At 38.1% G+C, this 20,971-nt stretch overlaps 1 protein-coding gene across 15 annotated transcripts in view; it reads left to right on the plus strand.

Annotated features, from left to right (window-relative positions):
* CADPS2 (calcium dependent secretion activator 2) overlaps nt 1-20,971 on the plus strand; it is a 553,951-nt gene that overhangs the window by 508,903 nt on the left and 24,077 nt on the right. For 14 of the 15 annotated variants that reach the window (XM_086691303.1, XM_086691260.1, XM_086691271.1 and 11 more), the window contains 3 exons: nt 4,455-4,538; nt 4,637-4,669; nt 18,628-18,735. In XM_086691303.1, coding sequence (XP_086547429.1) covers nt 4,455-4,538; nt 4,637-4,669; nt 18,628-18,735 — 225 coding nt within the window. Of the gene's footprint in view, nt 1-4,454; nt 4,539-4,636; nt 4,670-18,627; nt 18,736-19,581; nt 19,788-20,971 lie in introns of those variants that run through there. The other variant, XM_086691294.1, reaches the window with a different exon arrangement.

Consider the following 20,971-nt stretch of genomic DNA (forward strand, 5'->3'; position numbering starts at 1 on the left):
AGCTATAAATGTGTCGGTGTAAATATATATGTACACACCCTTGTTCTTTCTGACAACCTAGAATGTTTTCCCTGAATTTCTCTTAATAATAAGATGAGCAGAGGATACATCAAACCTGACTACCTAGATTCTGTAATTAAAGTATCTCACCAACTCAACCTAAGATTAATTTGATTAAATTTACTCATTCAGATCAAGGCTATATATTCAGAAGACACCTGTTCAAAAACAAGTATATGCCTGAAAGGTTTCTTAGGAGCCATCAGGAGAGAGGAAATACAAAATTTGATGGGTCACTCCATTTGTGGGGCAAGGGTAAAGGAGAGAAGTGTGTGCTGAATGCGCCATTTTAGAAATTGTCTTAGATATTTTGTGGAATGAGGTATGTTACAAATAAATACTTGCCGTCAAATACTAGATCTCCTTGCTCAGGGATATCATGCTGTATCTTTCTATGTCATCCCGATTTTAGTATACATGCTGCCAAAGCCATCACTCGAATACTGTCCATCCTTGACACAGATGTGGAAAATCTGGAAAGACCCTTTGGAAGTCCACTGGAACAAATGTTCAGAGAAATGGATTCACAGTTGGAGAAAAGTGACTGAGGGAGGGACCATTGCATTGTATCATAACATTAACATTCTGATTCGGGGAAGAAACCAGTCCGTGGTATTCTGGTTCCCTGGGGATGTTTAACAAGACTAGCTAGTCCTGATCTTACCAAATAAACATAAAACATCTGCTAATAGATATCTCCAGCACCACTAACCCTCGCCCCCGTCCCCACCACCAAAAGAAAAGGAAAGAACTTAGTTTTTCACAATGAGTCTTACTTGGATGAATCTCTTCTCTGTGGAAGATGTTACAATTTGCAGGGCAGATGATGTGAATATCCCTTATTTATTTCACGAAATATAGCTGAAAAAACAAGAACTTTGTTTTGAACCCACCAATCTATAGCTGGAATCCTCCCAATAACTTTTTAGAATTTGTGGTCTACTTTCCGTGCACATGGGAAAATGAATCTTATACCCTGTTAAAATTCAACAGGAAATTGAAACCAACATGCCTTGTGGCACACTTCATGTTTCATTCTACTAGTTATTTCAAAGTGCTTTTCATCTTTAATTTCCTTGAGAGTGTGCTAGTGAGGCAAAGTTGGTAATTACCCAGACAGACTTTAGGTGTTAAATATTATTCAAACAAACCCAGTAAATGGCATCTACAATAAAGAGCAGGGAAACAAAGAGATTACAGTGTTTCATTCCAACCCGACACCCTCAGGAGAACAGAGAGCACAAGGCAAACCCCTAAGTGTTTATATACTCCCTGAGCTGTACTGAGAAAGTTCACAGGAAGCGGTTAAAGACACAGCAACTAAACCCAGCATTTAACTGGATTTCTTTGGAATCTTGCTGTTTTGTGCAATTAACAGCCAGACGGAAAATATATCATTATTAGTCAATCCTGATTTTAATAGAGTTTGATTTCTAAGGCAGCTCTTCTACCACATATGTCTCGTAGAAATCTCACAAAGACAGCCTTCCTGTAGGAACTGTATGGCTGGGCTGGTTGATCCCGGTGGTGCAGATGCTGTTCACTGCCATGTAAGCACATAAAAGTCCCCACTGTATTATGCCTCCCCAAGGACTATTTGGGGTAGAGAGGAACTCAAGGAGACACTGTCCGCTATTGTTAAAATGGAGGCAAAGAATGTTGTGAAATGCATGCAACAGCCAACTGGTCCTTACGTAGAATTTACACGGTTACAACCCAGGCTCGGTTCTCACCAGAGATGGTGAGGCACACAGGCTGCCAGATGCTGCAGTGGGGAACCTTTTGCCCTAAAACCATCCACCAGTAGGCTTCCCTGAGTGTCATTTTATCTGACCCTCCATTTCTGCCCTCCTGAGATCAGCTCCTGTGCCACCTTGTAAATGAAGCTTACCTAACGTCCTCCAGTTAAAAGCCATGCTTTCCCCCCTCCTGTTTCAGTTACACTGTTTGCCCATCTTTGCTGGACCTTAAAACTTTCTGCCTGTCTCTTCCACTAGTTTGTGTGTTCTTGAAAGGAAAGGTCTGAGACTCCTATTGTCTGCATTTTGCACATTAGGTACTCAATAATAACAGAATGACATTTATTGAATACTTATATGCTGAGCACATTACTTATTTAATACTTACAACTGTCTACTGGTAATGAACATGGGCTTTGGAGCCAGACCACCTATGTTCAAAGCCTCCTTCCTCTGCTGTCAGCCAAACGACCTTAAAGCAGATGGGGTTTTAATGCAGGTCGTCTGATTTACAGCTTCAAATCTGTTCTGCCTCAGTAGGTATCTTTAAATTGAATTAGACCCATTCACTGGTAACCAAACTCATTATTACTCCTTATCCCCAAACAATCCTAAGGCTACGCCTATTACCCTGTGACTTATACATTTCTAGACCTATATAATGGATAGTTTGTTCTTTGCATTTCTTTAGTATTTTGCTGTTTTTACAGTTCCTGCACATAAAATATCTCAAATGATCTTCACTGATCCTTCTAAGATGGACATGATGGCTGCCGTTTTCTTTCCCTCTCTGACTGATGAGTCTAAAGCTAGAGAAGCTCATGGCTTGACTATTGTCGTGTAGCCAGAGATTGGCGTGGCTACAACTTGAACTAAGATCTTCTAAATCCATCCACAGGCGTCTTGCCTCTACCTTGCCTTGTCCCTCAGCACCACCCATGTGTGTCCACGTATACCCACTCGAGGGTACCAAGAACCAGGTGCCATGCTAGAGCCTTCACTGGCTCAGGTTGTCCGGTAACCATAGCAATTGTCGCTCTGCTCTCCTCATGGCAAATGAGATCACCTGGCACACACTGGCTCTCTCAAGATTGGAGTTAGAAGAGATGAAGCATTTTCCACAGAGGGCCATTAAGTTTGGAATTCCCTTCCCCTGGTTTGACATAACCCTGGAGTATTGGTCTTCTGGGTCTTTGCAAACCACATCAAGTTGAGTTAGCCAACTGTGACTGGTAAGAAATCCTAATGGGCAGGAAGAAAGTGCTAAATTGACTTTTAGTAGTTGTGAGCAATTTATAATTTTGTGTTTTTTGCTGTCTGTATCCCTTAGGATAACTAACGAACCATACATAATTTTCATTCTTTAAAAATAAAATTTTAGTCAGCAGTTTGCATGATTTTGTTTCTGTGTTCTTACATCATGTCGCACATGATGTGATGGGGAAACCTATAGGGAAGTTTTTGTTTCTTTTGCATAAACTATTTTGCAGTAATTGACCAGCCATAGAGAAAAGATTATCTCCTGTGCACTCTCAGTGAGTTCTCTGGTCACCAGAGACCAATAAGCTGTGTCCCTAGAACTATTATCACTTTGTTGAAGAAGCTGCTATGTGAACAAAAACCAGCCTTCGTTAATTTCCCTTTTCGTATTTAAAAAACCTTGTCAGTATTTTCCCTTTGGGAGTTTATAATTTGTCAATAGTGCATATTATTTTAGTTCTAAAGAGGAAAGTTGCAGGGCAGTATATTCTTAACTAATTTCTTTATCATCTTGCCAGAGTTCAATGTTGCCACTCGCTGAAATGTAATTTCCTACATTTTTAATCATATTATGGTATATACGTCTTTTCACTTCATAGAAATATAAAATTTTAGAAATGTACAACACTTGTCAGGCAAATTTAATTTCACACATACACACACACACACACACACACACACACTTTAACTGATGGGGGAACTGATTGATGCAGTAGTTGGCCTGAGCCCACAGAGTAGTCAGTATAGGAATCAGGCTATATAAGCTCAGTCTAGTACTCTTTACCTTGCTGCCTGCAGTGTGTTTATCTGTTCTAGCTCTCCAACGGCTTTGTAAGCTTCTGAAAGCAGGTTTGATCCTTGTATGTCCCAATTAGAACTGCTTGGTTAATGCCTGTTAACTGATATCAGACTTGATTGCAGTGTTACAAGAGCCTCAGAGGTTACAAATGTCTTTCGTTATCTGGTCTTTATTCATCCTCTTCTATAGATAGAAAAAGTTGGGGAATGGTCAAGTGATTTACAATAGAAAAGAATTTGATTAAACTTCACCGTCATTGCTTCTACACATCTATATTGAAGTTGAAAGTTGTTTTAAGGAACAGTCTAAGGAATTTCAAGTTATTTATTAATGGTTTAAGTTATCTCACATGTATAGTGACCAGACTGCTATTACATGTTATTCTTTGTTGTTAAAAAACAAAAACAAACCTTGTGTATTATTTCCAGCAATGGAAAAGGACCTTTGAGCCCATCTTCAAAATGAAAGAGTAAATGTAACAAGTCAACACCACCGCTTCGATGTGCATTTTTGTGCCGTGGGAGAAGTTGGTCTTGGGATTGTTTGCCCTGTTATTATTTTGAAATATTCTAGATACTCACTGTAAACAATTACAGTTTGTTTCAGTGTTGGAAGGGGTGTTGTCTAAGCTGTCAAGATATGATGAAGGCACTTTCTTTTCATCCATCCTGTCATTCACTGTAAGTATTTGAGTTCTCTTCTGTCTTTTGACTGTTGTCACAGTACTTATCTAACAGTTCAGAAAATAATTCTTATAATTATCTCTTTTCCACTTAAGGTGAAAGCAGCTGCAAAATATGTTGATGTTCCAGTAAGTATTTTTCCATTTGTTTTTAAAAAAATAAATATATATATATATACATACATATATGTATATATATGTATATATATATATGTGTGTGTATATATACACACATATGTATATATATATGTGTGCATATATATATATATATATATATATATGTATATGGCACCTGGATGGCTCAGTCAGTTAAGCATCAGACTCTTGGTTTCGGATCAGGTCATGACCTCATGGTTTCATGGCTCAGATTATGACCTCATGGTCTCGTGGGTTCAGGCCCCAGGTCGGGCTCCATGCTGACAGTAGAGAGCCTGCTTGGGATTCTGTCTCCCTCTCTCTGCCCCTCCCCAACTCACACTGTCTCTGTCTCTCTCAGAAAACTGTGTATATGTGTGTTACATGTATTACATGTGTGTATACATATATACACACACATATATAATTTTTTTAAATAATTTTGGTTTCCCACAGGTTTATTTCAAATCTTCAAAACAGTAAGTGCCAATTCCTAAGGGAGCAGTTTATTTTCCTTAAGCAAGTGCTAGCCTTCATGGCAAGGCTTGACATGGTTATTTCAGTGTATATTGTCCATTTTAACTTGGGAACTCTTTTGGAGGTCAAGTCATTGTGAGAACATGTCAGTTGCAGAGGGTAGTTACATACTCTAAGATGGGATAGAAAGTGCCTCATTCTTTTTGTAGAAAAATGCTCACTCTCTCTTCCCTTTATGTAAAAACTGTAATAGGTTTCTTATAGGAATCAAAGTAACAATAATGATGGACCAGTTAAAGAACTAGTTTTCTAAACACAAAAGTATTATAAATCAGTTTTCACTTATTTTAACATTTGGTTTTTCACAAAATTCTTGGGAAATAATTTGTAACCTATAAATCTGTTCAAAGATTAAGATACCATGAGCTACAATTAGAAAATTCACATGATAGGGGTGCCTGGTGACTCAGTCAGTAAAGAGTCTGATTCTTGACCTCATCTCAGGGTCTTGATCTCAGGATTGTGAGTTCAAACCTCATTTTGGGCTCCATGCTGGGTGTGATGCCTACATTAAAAAAAAAATTCACATGATAAATATAATCAAGTTAGTGCAGCATTTTTAAGTTGATAATCCTGACAAATTAGTTTTTGCCTTCATCCTACTATCACGTATATGATCAAGGCCTAATATGTTCTGTTTGATATATATATTGGCATATGTATCACTTTTCAAAGAATTTGAACACAACGGAAATAAAGTTTACAAATTAAAACTAAATGGAAACGGAATAGAAGTCATCTTTGCTTAAGATTGTGCTTGGGGTTGTTTCCGATTCTGTGTCTCCCTCTCTCTCTGCCCCTCCCCCGTTCATGCTCTGTCTCTCTCTGTCCCAAAAATAAATAAACGTTGAAAAAAAAATTAAAAAAAAAAAGGGGCGCCTGGGTGGCGCAGTCGGTTAAGCGTCTGACTTCAACCAGGTCACGATCTCGCGGTCCGTGAGTTCGAGCCCCGCGTCAGGCTCTGGGCTGATGGCTCAGAGCCTGGAGCCTGTTTCCGATTCTGTGTCTCCCTCTGTCTCTGCCCCTCCCCCGTTCATGCTCTGTCTCTCTCTGTCCCAAAAATAAATAAACGTTGAAAAAAAAATAAAAATTTTTAAAAAAAAGATTGTGCTTGGGCAGCACCACATCTAGATTGTCATTATGAATGTTAGTGGTTTGAATCCTTGCAAGCTTTGTATACCAGTAGTAGATAGCTCTTATCTTTAAAATGCAGAACCACATTTTATACTGTGGACTAGATAGTCCCCAGATTTATTGCTGCTATAATTATTATAAATGGATTTTTGTATCATTTTATATTTTTTTTTCATTGTGATAAGTGTACTCTTTAATCCCCATTCCCCTATGTGCCCCATCCTCCCACCCACCTCCCCTCTGGTAGCCATCAGTTTGTTCTCTGTAGTTAAGAGTATAAATGGTGGGGCCCCTGGGTGACTCAGACCTGGAGCCTGCTTTGGCTCTAAGTCTCCCTCTCTCTCTCTCCCCCTCCCCTGCTTGCATACTCGCTCTCTCACTCTCATTCTCTCTTTCTCTCAAATATAAATAAACATTTTTAAAAATTTTTAAAAGAGTATAAACAGATACTTTAAATGAAAAGGCCATGGAGTTTCCTGCCTTTGCATGGGGTTTCTTTGTAACAAGCCTGTTTTAATCTTACAAATGATTCCCAAAGAAGTCTTGACATACTCCGTGTCTTGTACATAGAATCAGAAAATCAGCACTGGGCAATAAGCAGAAATAATCACATGTAGGGTCTTGCAAAGTGACAGCACGAAAGAGAGGCTGGGAAAATTAAGGGCAATAGTTTATATTTCCTATCTTAGAAAAAGACAAGGAATCATAGGAACACATGAAATTCATTGGCATTCCTAGCACATATTTTATAATACAGTTTTGTTTTTATTTTGAATCATAAATGGAACGGGAAACAATAATTATTTTCGTTCTTAGGGCTTCTGAAGTTCTTAACCTGACCCTGCCCTAGATCTGTTAGACTTTGCAGAACTTCAGAGTTGAAAGATACAGAAAGAGGTTTATTCATTTTCCTTCTAGGTGCCGAAAGCCCTTCCCCCAATATCCCTCACAAAAATTCATTCAGTCTCTCTTAATTTTTTCAGTGATTGCAGCCTCCTCTCACGTTTAATGAGTTGAAATTCTGTACCTCTATGAATTCTACCTTGGTTCTAATCCCTCTTCTGCATGATAGCCCTTCAAATATCTGATGATAATTAATCATGCCTCCTCTTCCCAAAGGGTGTGGTGGCTATTCAAAGGGATATACTGTCTGGGAAATTCTTACTTTCTATATTACACAAGCTCAGTTTCTTCACTGAACTCACTAATTAAATATTTATGTAACACTAAATGCTAGGTGCTGGGCTTACATGATAAAAATATACACTGCCTGCCCACAAGCCGTTCAGTGTCCAGGATGAAAAAGATAGGGAAACAGACAGAGCATGAAAACCGCTACAACTGTAGATGAATTCCAGCTTACCAGCACCATTATTAAATCAAGTTGTCCCCCCACACTGTCCCCTCCTAGCAGAGCATACTAAACCATAGACATAGTCTGGCCTTGGCAGATTATTACTGATGCCTGTGAATATTAACTTCAAAAGCTGTAAGTTGCTGTTGACTGTTACTGTTTTTTATGCTTAAAACACCAGCAAATATGCCTCCCTGAAGCATTCTTTTTAGAAGAACCTCACAAGAACAAAGAACAGTGGTTCACCTTTCACAAAAACTAACTCAAGACTGTCCAAAAACCTACCAGTAAAACGCAAATTATGAAACTGAGAAAACATAAGAGAAAATATATGTGGTCTTGGGTTTGGTGATGATGTTTTAGGTACACTACCAAAACCTCCATGACAGAAAAACAGTGTACATTGGACTTAATAATTAACTGTTCTGCACAGTTAAAAGAATGAAAAGACAAGCCAGAGACACACGTTTGGTAAATAACTTGTGTCTAAAATGTACGAAGAACTCTCAACAATAAAAAAAATTTTTTAAATGGCAAAAGATCAGAATGGATACTATACCAAAGACTTACAGATACCAAATAAGCACATGAAAAGATGCTCAGCATCATTTATTGGTAGGGAAATGCACGCTAAAATAATGTGATACCACTGCACACCCGTTAGTGTGGCTAAAATTTAAATTTAAGAAAAGCTGACAATGGCAAGATACTGACAGGGCTTTCAGACCACGGGGACTGTCATTCATTGCTGCTGTAAAAGTAGTATGGTCCGGCCACTTTGGAAGACAGTTTCTTACAAAGCTAAAGAGTCTTACCCGCAACCCACCGTTTGCACTTCTAGGTATTTATCCAACAGATTTGAAAACATGTATTCACACCAAAACCTGCACATGAATGTTCATAGCAACCTTATTCATAATCACCAAACATTGTAAGCAACCAAAATATCCTTCAATAGACAAAGGCAGCAATTAGAATACTAGCCAGCAAAAGAAAGAGAGAGAGAGAGAGAGAAAGGAAGGAAGGAAGGAAGGAAGGAAGGAAGGAAGGAAGGAAGGAAGGAAGGAAGGAAGGAAGGAAAAGAAAGAAGAAGAAAAATTGGCTGGTAGGCCACATAAAGACATGGATGAACCTTAAAGGCATAGTGCCAAGTGCAAGAAGCCAGTCTGAGAAGGCTACACACTATATGATTCTATTTATATCACCTTATAGTAAAAGCAAAACTATAAAGATTATAAGGCAGATTAATGGTTGCCATAAGTTCAAGGTCAGCGAAGTGAGTAGGTGAAGCCCAGGAAACTTTTAGGAGCAATGGAACTCTTCTGTGTGATACTATAATGGTTACATAATACTAGGTATTTGTCAAAACCTAACTTTATGGCACAAAGATTGAACCTGAGCATAGGTAAATTTTTAAAAGGACAATTAGGATATCATGGGATCCCAGGAGACTGGTATTTTTAAAAATCTAATTCTATTGCAAATGTGTGGAGTGATCTCATTGAAAAAGATGGAGGAAAAAGTGCTGATTTGAGTAACTTTGGAAATAGAGTCTGTAAAAATAAAGGCAAAGGGAACTGTACGTAAGCATTGTAGCCTAGTTGACAGACTGTTTCCCCTACACCTATGCACTAGAAGTGAATGGTTAAGTAAAGAGATGGTATTTGGTGAAAGCCAAGTTTCTGACTGTGGGGAGTGAGAGGTTGGAGACAAGAGGAAGAGGCTAGAATGATCCATGTGGTAATGGATTAGAGTTGGAGTCATCAGTGTAACTTGTCTTGAGCTTAATACGGTGCTGGGTACATGCAGAAATATAGATATACACATATATTTCCTTGGCTTGTTAGCTGGGAGAACCCAGAAGCAATGATACCCCAGTAGCAACAACCACACCGAGTGCCCAGATCTTAGTATCTAGTCTGCAGTAAAATGAACCAGGACTCTTTGGAGAAATGGCAGATGCTAGGACTGGGGCAGCAAATCTACCAGATGAGCCTGGAGCATCTTGCAGTGACAAAGTAAAAGAAGTGTTGGAAAGAAAAAACCCACAATTAGAGGATGTGCTAAAGAGACACACGAGGAGCCTGAAGAGCTCCCAAGGGCCCGAGATAGGATAATTTGAGCAACTAAATAAGTTAGGTAGTATTAGATTATAACCCAAAGTATAAAATAAATATCCATTAGTCCATACTCATGCAACTAAATGATTGAGCAAATAAATGCAGAGATAGATAAATCTCCCTTAAGAAGACTTCCCAGTAATTAACATAGATACTTGACTCCCAAGGAGGCAGGATGAGTCCCTACAACCTGAGGCCATGTATAGTGACTTCCTTCTAAAGAATGCAGTATGAGAAGGGGTGGGGGATAGATTTATCATGGAGAAACCTGACAAATACTACCTCAGCCCCTTGATTGAGGTCAACAGCAACTGTGATAAATTATGTTGACAGTCTTTACTCTTCATAAATACTCTGTGGTCTTCCTGCAAAAAATCCTCTAACTCCAGGCCAATCATGACAGGCATTGTTCCTTTCTCCACAATATTTTTTTCCTAGCTCTTCATTTTCTCATCATCACCTTCTAGGTGGCATTTTTGGGCTTTGTTGTTGGAAAGGTTGGAATAGGACAGACCTTAAGAGTTCACAGAATGATAGGGGCACCCGGATGGCTCAGTCATTTGAGCATCCAGTTCTTGATTTTGGCTCAGGTTAGGATCTTATGGTCATGAGATAGAACCCTGCATTGAGCAATGGAGTCTGCTTGGGAGTCTCCCTTTTCCCTCTGCCCCTCCCCTGCCCATGCTCTCTCTCTCTCTCTCTCTCCCTCTCTCACTCACTCAAAATAAACATTTTTTAAAAAGTCACAGAATGATAGAACATTGTAGTAGGACTCATCCAGTTTTTATAACATCCTCGCTCATTTTATAGATGACTAAATTATAGGCTGTATTAGTTATGAAGCATGTTGGTGTGTGTCTGTATGTGTGTGTGTGTCCACAATGCCTATTGAAAATTGTCTTGTTTCCATTTGCACCCACATTGCATATGACCTCCCTGCTACACAGTGAGGTGACACAGCTAAAGACACCTGGGGGACATGATAAGGATGACTGTGACCATGAACAACGAGGAAGCAAAGGAGAAACTCCTCATTGATCTGCTTCACAGTGCTGGTGCCTGATCCTGGTTTTCTGTCCTGAGAAATGGAGATGGTTTCTTTTTGTCTTGTCTTCATTAATAATTCTTTCAAATGTTCTCTCTTCTTTATGACACTTGCCAAAGATTTCTAATCTTCCACCTCCCCAAAGTATGGCTTGAATTCAGCTCTATAATATCCAGACTTGCTGTGGAGTCCAAGATTTAGTTCAGATCCCACCCTTTGCATCCTACTAGCTGTCCAACGCCTGGGCTTCCATTTTCCCACCTTCGCGCTGAGGATAATGGGTAATTCCTGTGCTGTCTCCCTCATTCGGCTCTTAGGAGGTTCGATGAACATATTAACATAAAAGTTCTTTGTAAAGGTAAAGCACTACTGAAATAAATAGGATTGTTATTGCTTCTACCTGGAGTGATGCTTCCTGTTCTCATACACTACTCTGCAGTTCCCATTGCTTGCTTCAGAGCATGATTGTTTTCCAAAAGAAAAATCTTCTCCCTTCCACAGTGAACAAGTAAGATCATTTTTCATTTATTTTCCTTTTATTTTAGAATATTAAACACTTCATGTATATCACTGGTGACTTTTAAAGGTATAGTTGCCTAGCGGACTCAGTAGGTAGAGCATGGGACTCTTGATCTTGGAGTCGTGAGCTTGAGCCCCACACTGGGCATAGAGATGACTTAAAATAATGTTTGTTAGTGCCCATTGCTGCTGGTTAAAAGTTGAATAAGGATTTTTGTTAATTAAAAATAAAGTTATAGTTGGTCAGTTCAACGACCATGGCATTTTCCCTCCTTCCTTTGCTTCGGATATTTTTTTTATTTCTTAGATGAGGCAGCTTGAATATCAGTGTTTTACGTCCGATTGAGAGCCAGGCAGAACCCAGAGAGTGAAGCACCTGCCCCCTGGGCATGTTCACCTGGAGGGAGAGATGCACGCTAGAACCAGATTAAAGTCTCACCATTCCAGGAGAAGAGGAGGGTGCCTATTGCCCTTTCTAGATAAGCATTTTGCTTCTCTCATCTTTGTTCCTTTGTTTTTTGTTTTGTTTTTTTCTGGCTGGCTTTTCTCATATAAGGGAAATCCATGGACTGCCTCTGGCTTTGAGCTTCTAACATCCTCAGGTCTCCTTTGAGCCAAAATCTGAAATGTTCCAAATTGGGACTGAGAAAATCAATTCCAGTCAATCTAAATTTTAAAAGCTAAATGAAATGATAGCCACAGCATTTTAATTTCAGGCCTTTGAGTCCTTAGTGTCATTTCTGTGGTTGACGTCGTAACAACTGTAGGCAGACAAGGGAAAGGTTAGTGAACATTGTTACAAACTGAGAGATTGAGGACCTTCATCATCATTATAATCATTACTCATGAAAATAAGAGTATTATAAAGGAATTAGGTGCTACTTATATTGGCACTTTTCTTGTCTGGTAGTCCTGTATCAGCACCTCTTCCTCTGAACTCTGAGATGTTGGTGATCTTTATTACAGATCGGAAATAACAGGAGAGATTCTAGAAGCCCATAGGCTCAAATGAGCAAGACATAGTAAGATTAAAATTGAGCCCATAAGTCTCAGTTTAAAGTCAACCTGCCTCTTTTCCTTGAGGGTTTCAGGCTAATGTTTTAAACCATTATTCAGTATTCCTTTTAATACTTAAAATAACCTCCTCTTTGGAAAGATATTTTCCCCCAACAATACAACAAAATATCAAATAACAATATTGTATGTTGGTACATACAAATGCTTAGACCTGTGAATAATATATCACAATGTAGAAGAAATAGTGTGAAGCATTCACATGAACTGAAGAGTGAAAACAATATGACTACAGAAGTTACACAAATATTAATAATAGCAGATTCTGATATACTCTCATAGCATTGTGTTGGGAACGTGCTGTTTACCAACTATACTCACAGGGAGCAGACAGGAGACTCTTTTCCAGAGCAAGAACTCTGGAGACATGGAACCATCTCTGTCTTAGAAATATGGGACTAAAGGAAACATACATACGTAAAACATGCACATTCTATGTCTAAAAGACGTTTTCAAATGGATGCGGGTGCCATTATCTTTAGTTCAGAATTTTCTACTTCCCAATTTGGAGTCAAAATGTATAATAGTGTTAATTAATGGAATTTTGAATACCGCTAAATTTAACAGAGAGAAAGGTGACTCTGCCTGCTTCACTGCTTAAAATAACAGTTTGGAGGGTTTTCTAAGAACAATGAAAATTGTTTTATTGTTTTAAAAAGTTAGGTAAACTACTATTAGAAATCTTGAAAACTTCATATTGTGACATTTTCATCGTTCACATTTCTTCCCCCCCACTCCTTTTATGAATTATTCCTCTTCCTGGGCTGATATGATATTTAAGATGGCATAAACGTAGTTTGAAGGGTTAGTTCTGTTTATTTCCTTTTGCTTTTCAACGTGGATACAATATAATTATTCTACTTTGTACAAAATTGGTAAAATATATTTTTTACACCATAATCATCGTAGCGATACTCAAAACCTATTTTTGAAAATATTTGAGAACATATAACTTACTAAACCTACTCCAAATGCTTTTTGAAAACCTTAACTTTAAGAACATTTTCACTCAAATGTAACACTGTAGAAATGGCTGCATGAATGTCAGAATAATGAAAAAATATGTTGAACAGTGAAAGAAAGATATATATTGTTAACGATAGCTGGGATAAGTTGTGTGTTTGTAGAATTACGTCCTGTGTTCCCTGATGATCAGTTACAGACCATTTCTGTATCTGAAATGCCAGAGCTGACATAGAAACTGCTCCTACTACAATTTCACACTGAGAAGGTGTTCAGTTGTTTCAAACCTCACAAGATCCACGCATGCAGATTCTTACCCATCAGGGTAGCACAGCCCCACCCTTGATTGTTTCTTCAAGGCAAGCTTTTTTAGGTTATGAGAAGCGCACTTTCACATTAAGTCAATTATACTGTAGCTTCTGGTTAATCTTTGAGACTAGAATAGTATATTTAAAAATCTGTCTCCTTGTTAAACAGACACCATGAAAGTGTTTGCATAGTGTATTGTTAACCTCCCATGGAAGGTTAAGCGGCTTCTTCTGCATCTAAATCCGTTGCTGTGGAAAGTGACCGGGGCAGCACTGCACCCACCTACCCATGAATAGGGAGGGTGAAGACTTGCACCTGTGGGATTAGGTAGAGCAGCAGGAAGTAAGAGCATTTGCAGCGTATAATTAACAAGGAATTTTTTTTCTCCTTTTCTAAACGGCATTTTCATCCCACCAGGTTAACTAGTGATTAACGCTTAAAAAAAAATTTTGCTGGAGCCTGCACCCTTACTTAAACTCACTCACTCACTGGTGTATTCTGTTACTTATGCCGCCAATGTCAGAGACACGCTCCTCACCATACTATATTTCCCTCCACACTCACTGATTTCTTTATGCTCATGGGGGAATTTTGTGATGTTTGTGTTAACTTTGTTAGCCAAATTTTGTTCTTTTTTGAAACAAATTAGAATTCAGGATTCCTATTTTGATTTAGAGATTACTGCCCTAACAGACAAGATGGAGAGGTTAGTGCTTAGTGAACCAAGGATCTCAGAGGTGTAAATGGTGGAAGGCAAAAAAGTGTTTAAGTGGTAGATAATGCGTAGCGTGCTTGCTACCTAGTTTTAATTGTTGTTTTCTCATGTTCGTTAAGAAATCTATAATTATCAATATAGAACAGATTTCTAAGTTTAGCTCTCTAGGGGCGCCTGGGTGGCTCAGTTGGTTAAGCCTCCGACTTCAGCTCAGGTCATGATCTTCCACTCCGTGAGTTCGAGCCCCACATCGGACTCTGTGCTGACAGCTCAGAGCCTGCAGCCCGCTTCGGATTCTGTGACTCCTTCTCTCTCTGCCCCTCTGCCTCCAGTGCTCTGTCTCTCTCTCAAAAATAAACATTTAAAAAAAAAATGAAAAAAATAAAAAATAATAAATTTAGATCTCTAGATTACAATATTCTTGATAAAACCTCATCCATATCCACAGTTTTTGAGGTTTAATAGACCTCTACTTTGATAAGGTTAGTGGACACCCACTTGTACCAATATGTGTAGCAATTTGTTGTCTCTGCCAAGCAGTCACATGCATTCCCATTCATTTACACCCCCCCAAAAAATGAAGCCTTAACAGAGTGTGTTCAGTTGGTTTTTTTTTTTTTTTACTTTTTAACAAAACTTCATTTCCTAATAAAAGATAACATCTAATGATGAAATTAGATGCATAACGTGTAATAATGGAATTAGATGTAGTGACTTCCAAAGTATGTAAATTTTACTGCCATAAAACAGAGTCTTTGCACAAAGGAGCACTGAACCAGTGATAATGTCTCCTATCCAAACACATTTGTACTGTAAGTAGAAACTGTTTAAAAGGAAAATTACATCTTTTTCAGCAATTTATCAGAGATAATTACCCTTCATACACTAAAGGAGGGATAAAGAACCATAATTCTAATTGGTAAATGTCACCAACTGTTGCAGTTACTCTTACTTGTGTATATTCTTTTAATGATTATAGTCTCATGCCACCGCTACATGAAAATATACCCACTAGGTGTGAAATTCCCATATGTCACAGTTTCAAGAATAGGTAAACAGCTCAAAGATAAAGAAATAATGCTAATGAGAAATGTAAGAATTCTAGGTTTTGTTTTCCAGGCAAGTGGATCTTAATTTGCCAAAAGGGGAGAAAGTATAATTAAAAAAAAAAAAAGAAAGAAAACAAAATACAAAAACACTTAGTTTTGTTGGATTAAACTTTTTTTTATTTTTATTTTTTTTTTAACGTTTATTTTTATTTTTGGGACAGAGAGAGACAGAGCATGAACGGGCGAGGGGCAGAGAGAGAGGGAGACACAGAATCGGAAACAGGCTCCAGGCTCTGAGCCATCAGCCCAGAGCCCGACGCGGGGCTCGAACTCCCGGACCGCGAGATCGTGACCTGGCTGAAGTCGGACGCTTAACCGACTGCGCCACCCAGGCGCCCCAGGGATTAAACTTTTAAATGAGCTTTACTTCACACTTTCAATCAGAGATTTTTATTTCCTTAGAAAGTTATAGAACTGTCTCAACCTACAGATTTCAGGATCATATCCGTTGGGTCTGCCAAAGGGAACAGCTTTTAAAATTCTTTTAGGCTTAAACTATAAAGTGTTTTGTTAGTTTCAGATGTTAGAAGATAAACTCCTCCTGGACAGTGTTATATTTTGTCCAATGTTATCTTGAAAGGGATCAAAAAAACAGAAAAAATGACCTTAGAATCTATGGCAAGTGTTTAAAGTCACTCTTCTCCAGTCTTCCTAGCTACAAGTTAGTTTCCAGTGAGCTTGATGGGTCAAGTGATTGACTAGATAAAACTTGTAAGCCTACTTTTCTTTCAAAAGGTAGAAATAAAAATGGGGTTGAGCAGGGTAAGAAATGATGGAGAAAACAAACCTCTCGTTTGTATATTCTATAACTCTCAGGTTAGCTGAACTGTGCCCGACTGCTTGGTATTATATATGTCATAGTATTTTGTTTCCAAGCACCTGGCTGAGGTTCAGATGCTGAGCTAACTCTCTATATGCTATCCATTGTACGTAGACCAGTGTTCTGTTGCTGTTTTCATTCTGTGGCAGTATGTTTCCTGGATGTCGTCATTTCTGATGTTTTGACAAAGTTTGAGAAGCGTGGAGAGAAGTACTTATCTTATGGGTTAGCACTCTTCAAGTATTAATAGTAGTAATCTTTGTACAAATTACCCTGCCTCTTCACTGGAAAAAGTGATATATAGTTCCCCACCCCTGGCTGCAAAAAAAAAAAAAAAAAAAAAGAAAGAAAGAAAGAAAAAGAAACAACCTAGGGTTCTCTTGGTTATCCATGTCATTGTATTTAAACTTTCAAACATGGCTCAAGAGAATTATGCAGAAAAATAGTAAAGGAATGAATTTGATAAGTTGCCTCCCTTGGGTTTGAAACCTATTCCCTACATTGTATATGGATGCTCTTGAAGGAAAGAACAGTGAAAACATTTAAGTATATATATTATAACTAATAACTAACTTTGTCATATTAGGGTTATGTTTGAAGGGATCCTTGAATTTATGTGGCATATGTTTCCCTTCAGGCTAAATAAAAGAGCAGTAAGAGCTTCCTTACCCAGAAGGAACTCGCATTACCCAGAAATAACTTTGTTACCAAAAAAATCAAATTCAGTTTTATTAGTGACATATGCTCATTGCCTATACTGTGCACTGGTGCAGAGATGGGCAATTTTATCATTGTATATAAAATATGCGCCCTCCCCCCACCAAAAAAAAGTGGTAAGAAATTTTTGTCCTTCATTTAAGGAGAGGGGCTGCCACGATACTCAGTTATGCTTTTTTCTTGCAGCAGTAATCGTTAAATGAACGATATTCTCTTTCACTTCGTTTCCTTGCAAGATTTACTTTGCAAAGTGAGTCTGATGATGGAGGTTATAAGTACATTCTATGAATATGAAATGATACAAGACCAATGGACTTGGGCCTCAGTTCCACCATTTTGTTATTATTAATGCCATATTCTTTATTATTATTTTAGAAAGAGAGCACGAGCAGGAGAGAGGGGCAGAGAGAGAGAGAGAATCTTAAGTTGGTTCCATGCTTAGCATGGGGGTGGGAGGAGGGGAGGAGGGCTTGATCCCACAACCTTGGGATCGTGTCTTGAGCTGAAATTAAGAGTCAGGCACTCAACTGACTGAGCCTCCCAGGTGCCCCTTAATGCCATATTCTAATCAAATGAATACCTCAGTACAGATTATGAATCAACCCCAAGTATAGATCATTCAAATGAGTATTTTTATTAACTAGTCTAGCTATTTGAAACACAAAAAAGAACTAAAGATAAGTCTAGAAGGAAAACTCTCTGGAAGCCATTCAGATTTTTGTCCCTTCCTAGTACTGATTTTGTAGACTTTGTAACAAGGAGGAATTATATTAACTGCCCTATCTCCTCTAACATCACAAGACACCAGATGTTGTATACCTTCAGAAAGTTATCTGAATCACACTTTAGACTCTTCTTAGGAGACTGGTTCGTTGATATTCTTGTTGTATTTCTAAAATAAAATAAATCTTTGAGATAGATAAATACGAGTGAGTAGAAGCAATGGATAATCCACAAAATTTTGGTTTACATTTCACTTTGTAATCCATTAAATTTTTTGCCCAATATCTTCCTAAGAATATTTTATTCAAACTAATAAAATTTACCTTGTATGCCTTGAGCACTGATCGTAGTTGAGGCAGGCAATCCAAGGAAAACTAACATTTTTGTTTTTAATATATATGAATAAACCGGCCAGAGATAGTGACAAGTAAATTGTATTGGAAATTAGGAAAGGATTATTGCAAGTGGGGACTTCTTAAAAAAAAAATCATTCATTTATACTGCTTGGCATATTAACCGTTCAAGATAGCCATTAAAGAAAAAAGATACCTAGTAGTTTACAGCCACATGTCGCTACTCATTTTCATAATGATGAATAACCGTGACCTCAAGTTACAGACACCAGTAATAAACTTTGATTTATTTTAATTACAGAATTTACTGAAGGTGCTCATTGTTGATTTTGGTCTTGAGCATAATTTACTAATGTAATTTTTGAAATGATATGTGAATTACTTTTTAAGGTTGTGTTTTAATAATGTTTTCACAATTGAGACCTGATATTTTATTCCCCATGCTTTTCCCCTACCACAGAAACCAGGAATGGATCTGGCAGACACCTATATCATGTTTGTTCGGCAAAACCAGGATATTCTTCGAGAAAAGGTCAATGAGGAAATGTATATAGAAAAGCTGTTTGATGTAAGTAACTGCCCTCGCAAGGCTTCCTGGCATCATAGAAATATGTGCAGGGAAAATTGCATTTTGATGATATGTTTGCAAAGCAGACTCCTTTTCTGATCCCCTTTCTTCTATGCGGCTAATACAGTTGATAGTTTTATTTCTCTGACTGTTGACAGAAAGCTTAATTGGCTTCTTTTGTATGTGGGAAGTGTCACTGTTAGAATGGAGGTCTCAAAAACCTTCTAAGGTTAATTTTAACGAGCAGGATGATAACCAGTTTACCATTATGTACAGCATGGGTCCGCTTGCCTTTGTGCATTCCCTCAACAGGATAATGCTGGCATGGAGTTGGCCCCTCCTCGTAAAGTTTTGCGAGTCAACGTCATGCTCCTTAGTTGCACAGAGACATAAGCTTCAGTAAAGCCAAATATCCACCACCAATCTACTGTTATTGAACACTTTTCCCTTGATTTACAGCACTGGCATATGCTAACGGTATCGCCCTGCCGTTTTATCAGCACAAAAGTCTTCATTTCCACAAGGCAACTCCTAGAAGTAGGGGGTGTGGTTTTAGAGAGCTTGATCATTAAGTTTCATTTATCTGGTATCTGTAAAGGAAACTAAGAGAGCAATCCATTTCAATAACAATGTTGTCATTCATTTGTAATTATTTAACAGTCAATTCAAAGGAAATGGTGCTTTTGCTTGTGTTGGAACTTCCCAGAATTCACCACAATGCTGATGCTGAAATGGAATATTTGCTTTGAACTGTATTTATTTATGTACATCTCCCCTGCATTTTGGAAATGATTTTCTGGCAGTTTCATTTAATTATGCAAGTTGCCGCAAATGTTTTCATAACAGCAATTCACGGGCTTCGCGGTGACACTTCAGCTGTGGCAGTTACAGAAGGTCCTGCTACGTCATCATCTCCTTCATGGTCTGTTGTGTCAGTGTTCACTGTTTGTCAGATCCGGTGGTCAACATGAGTCTCCTCTTTCATATTTTATGCTTCTAGCCTCTACCCAGGCTGTTTTACAATAAAAGTATCATCTGTTTTAATAAGCTAAGTGTTAATATGTGTGAAAAGAATGATTTCCTAAAAGCTTTGATGCCCTGCAGGGGTAGAAAAATTATCATCTATCCAGCTGGCTCTTTTACAAAATACTGGAACCGTATTAGCAACTTCTGCTTCCATTTGGTATTGCTCTGAATTTACAAGCATATGTTTTACTTCCAAATTCTCTTTTACCTTTTTTGCTTATGTGGTAATTTTCACAAATGGTGAACAGAATAGGGAAATCGGATTGATGTTATTTCCTTTGTGTTTATTCTTAGTATATCTGAAGCATGTTTTCTATGATGAGAAAAGATAGAATCATCTGGAAATAGGCCACTATAGGTAGGGAGGTAGGGGTGTGTCTGTCTGTGTGTGTGTGTGTGTGTGTGTGTGTGTGTGTGTGTGTGTGTGTGTTCTTAACATCTTCAACTTTTTGTCTTGGTGACCTATTTACTACAAAGCCAGCCATCAGTTCATAACAGAGGTAGAATTTTTTCGCTATAAAGATATTCCCTACTTCGTCTCTGTCACATTCACCAAACTTTATTTGAAGACTTTATTGTTGTGTGACAACAATAACCAACAGAGCTGACTGAAGTAGAGTCAACATTAAAAGGGCCAACATTAAAATTATGTCTAGTTTAGGGGGCACCTGGCTGGCTCCGTCGGTAGAACACATGACTCTTGATCTTAGGGTCATGAGTTCAAGCCCCACATTGGGCATAGAGCTTTCTTTAAAAAATGTAAAAGTACGTCTAGGTTAATTGCCCTCGTTATGTACACTTTCCTTTGATACCTAAGCGTCTGACACAGCAGTAAGTTTGCTTCTGAAAAGAACTCTTGACAAGCAACCGTTCTGTTTTGGTTGTGAAGGTTTTGTCATTTTGCATATCCCCAGTAGAACAGTGGACTTGTTACTTGTGAAATAGTTATAATGTCCTTAAACATTCTAATATTTTTAAATTGCACATTTTTATTACTGTAATTAAAAATAAAAAGTAGACCCTAATTCTATTGATATGTCATCAAGAATAACATGTATGAGGGGTACTAAGAGCCCCTAATTAGCCAAGACTGAATTTGCCTCAATTATAGTTAGTAAATGAGAGGTTATCAAGTATGTGTTGAAAGGTAAAACAGAATGTGTATCTTAAGCAACAGATCATTACTGAGAGACATTATATAATTATTGGA

Source organism: Puma concolor, chromosome A2, assembly GCF_028749965.1.
Source record: "Puma concolor isolate L17-30 chromosome A2, mPumCon1.1.hap2, whole genome shotgun sequence".
NCBI lineage: Eukaryota > Metazoa > Chordata > Mammalia > Carnivora > Felidae > Puma > Puma concolor.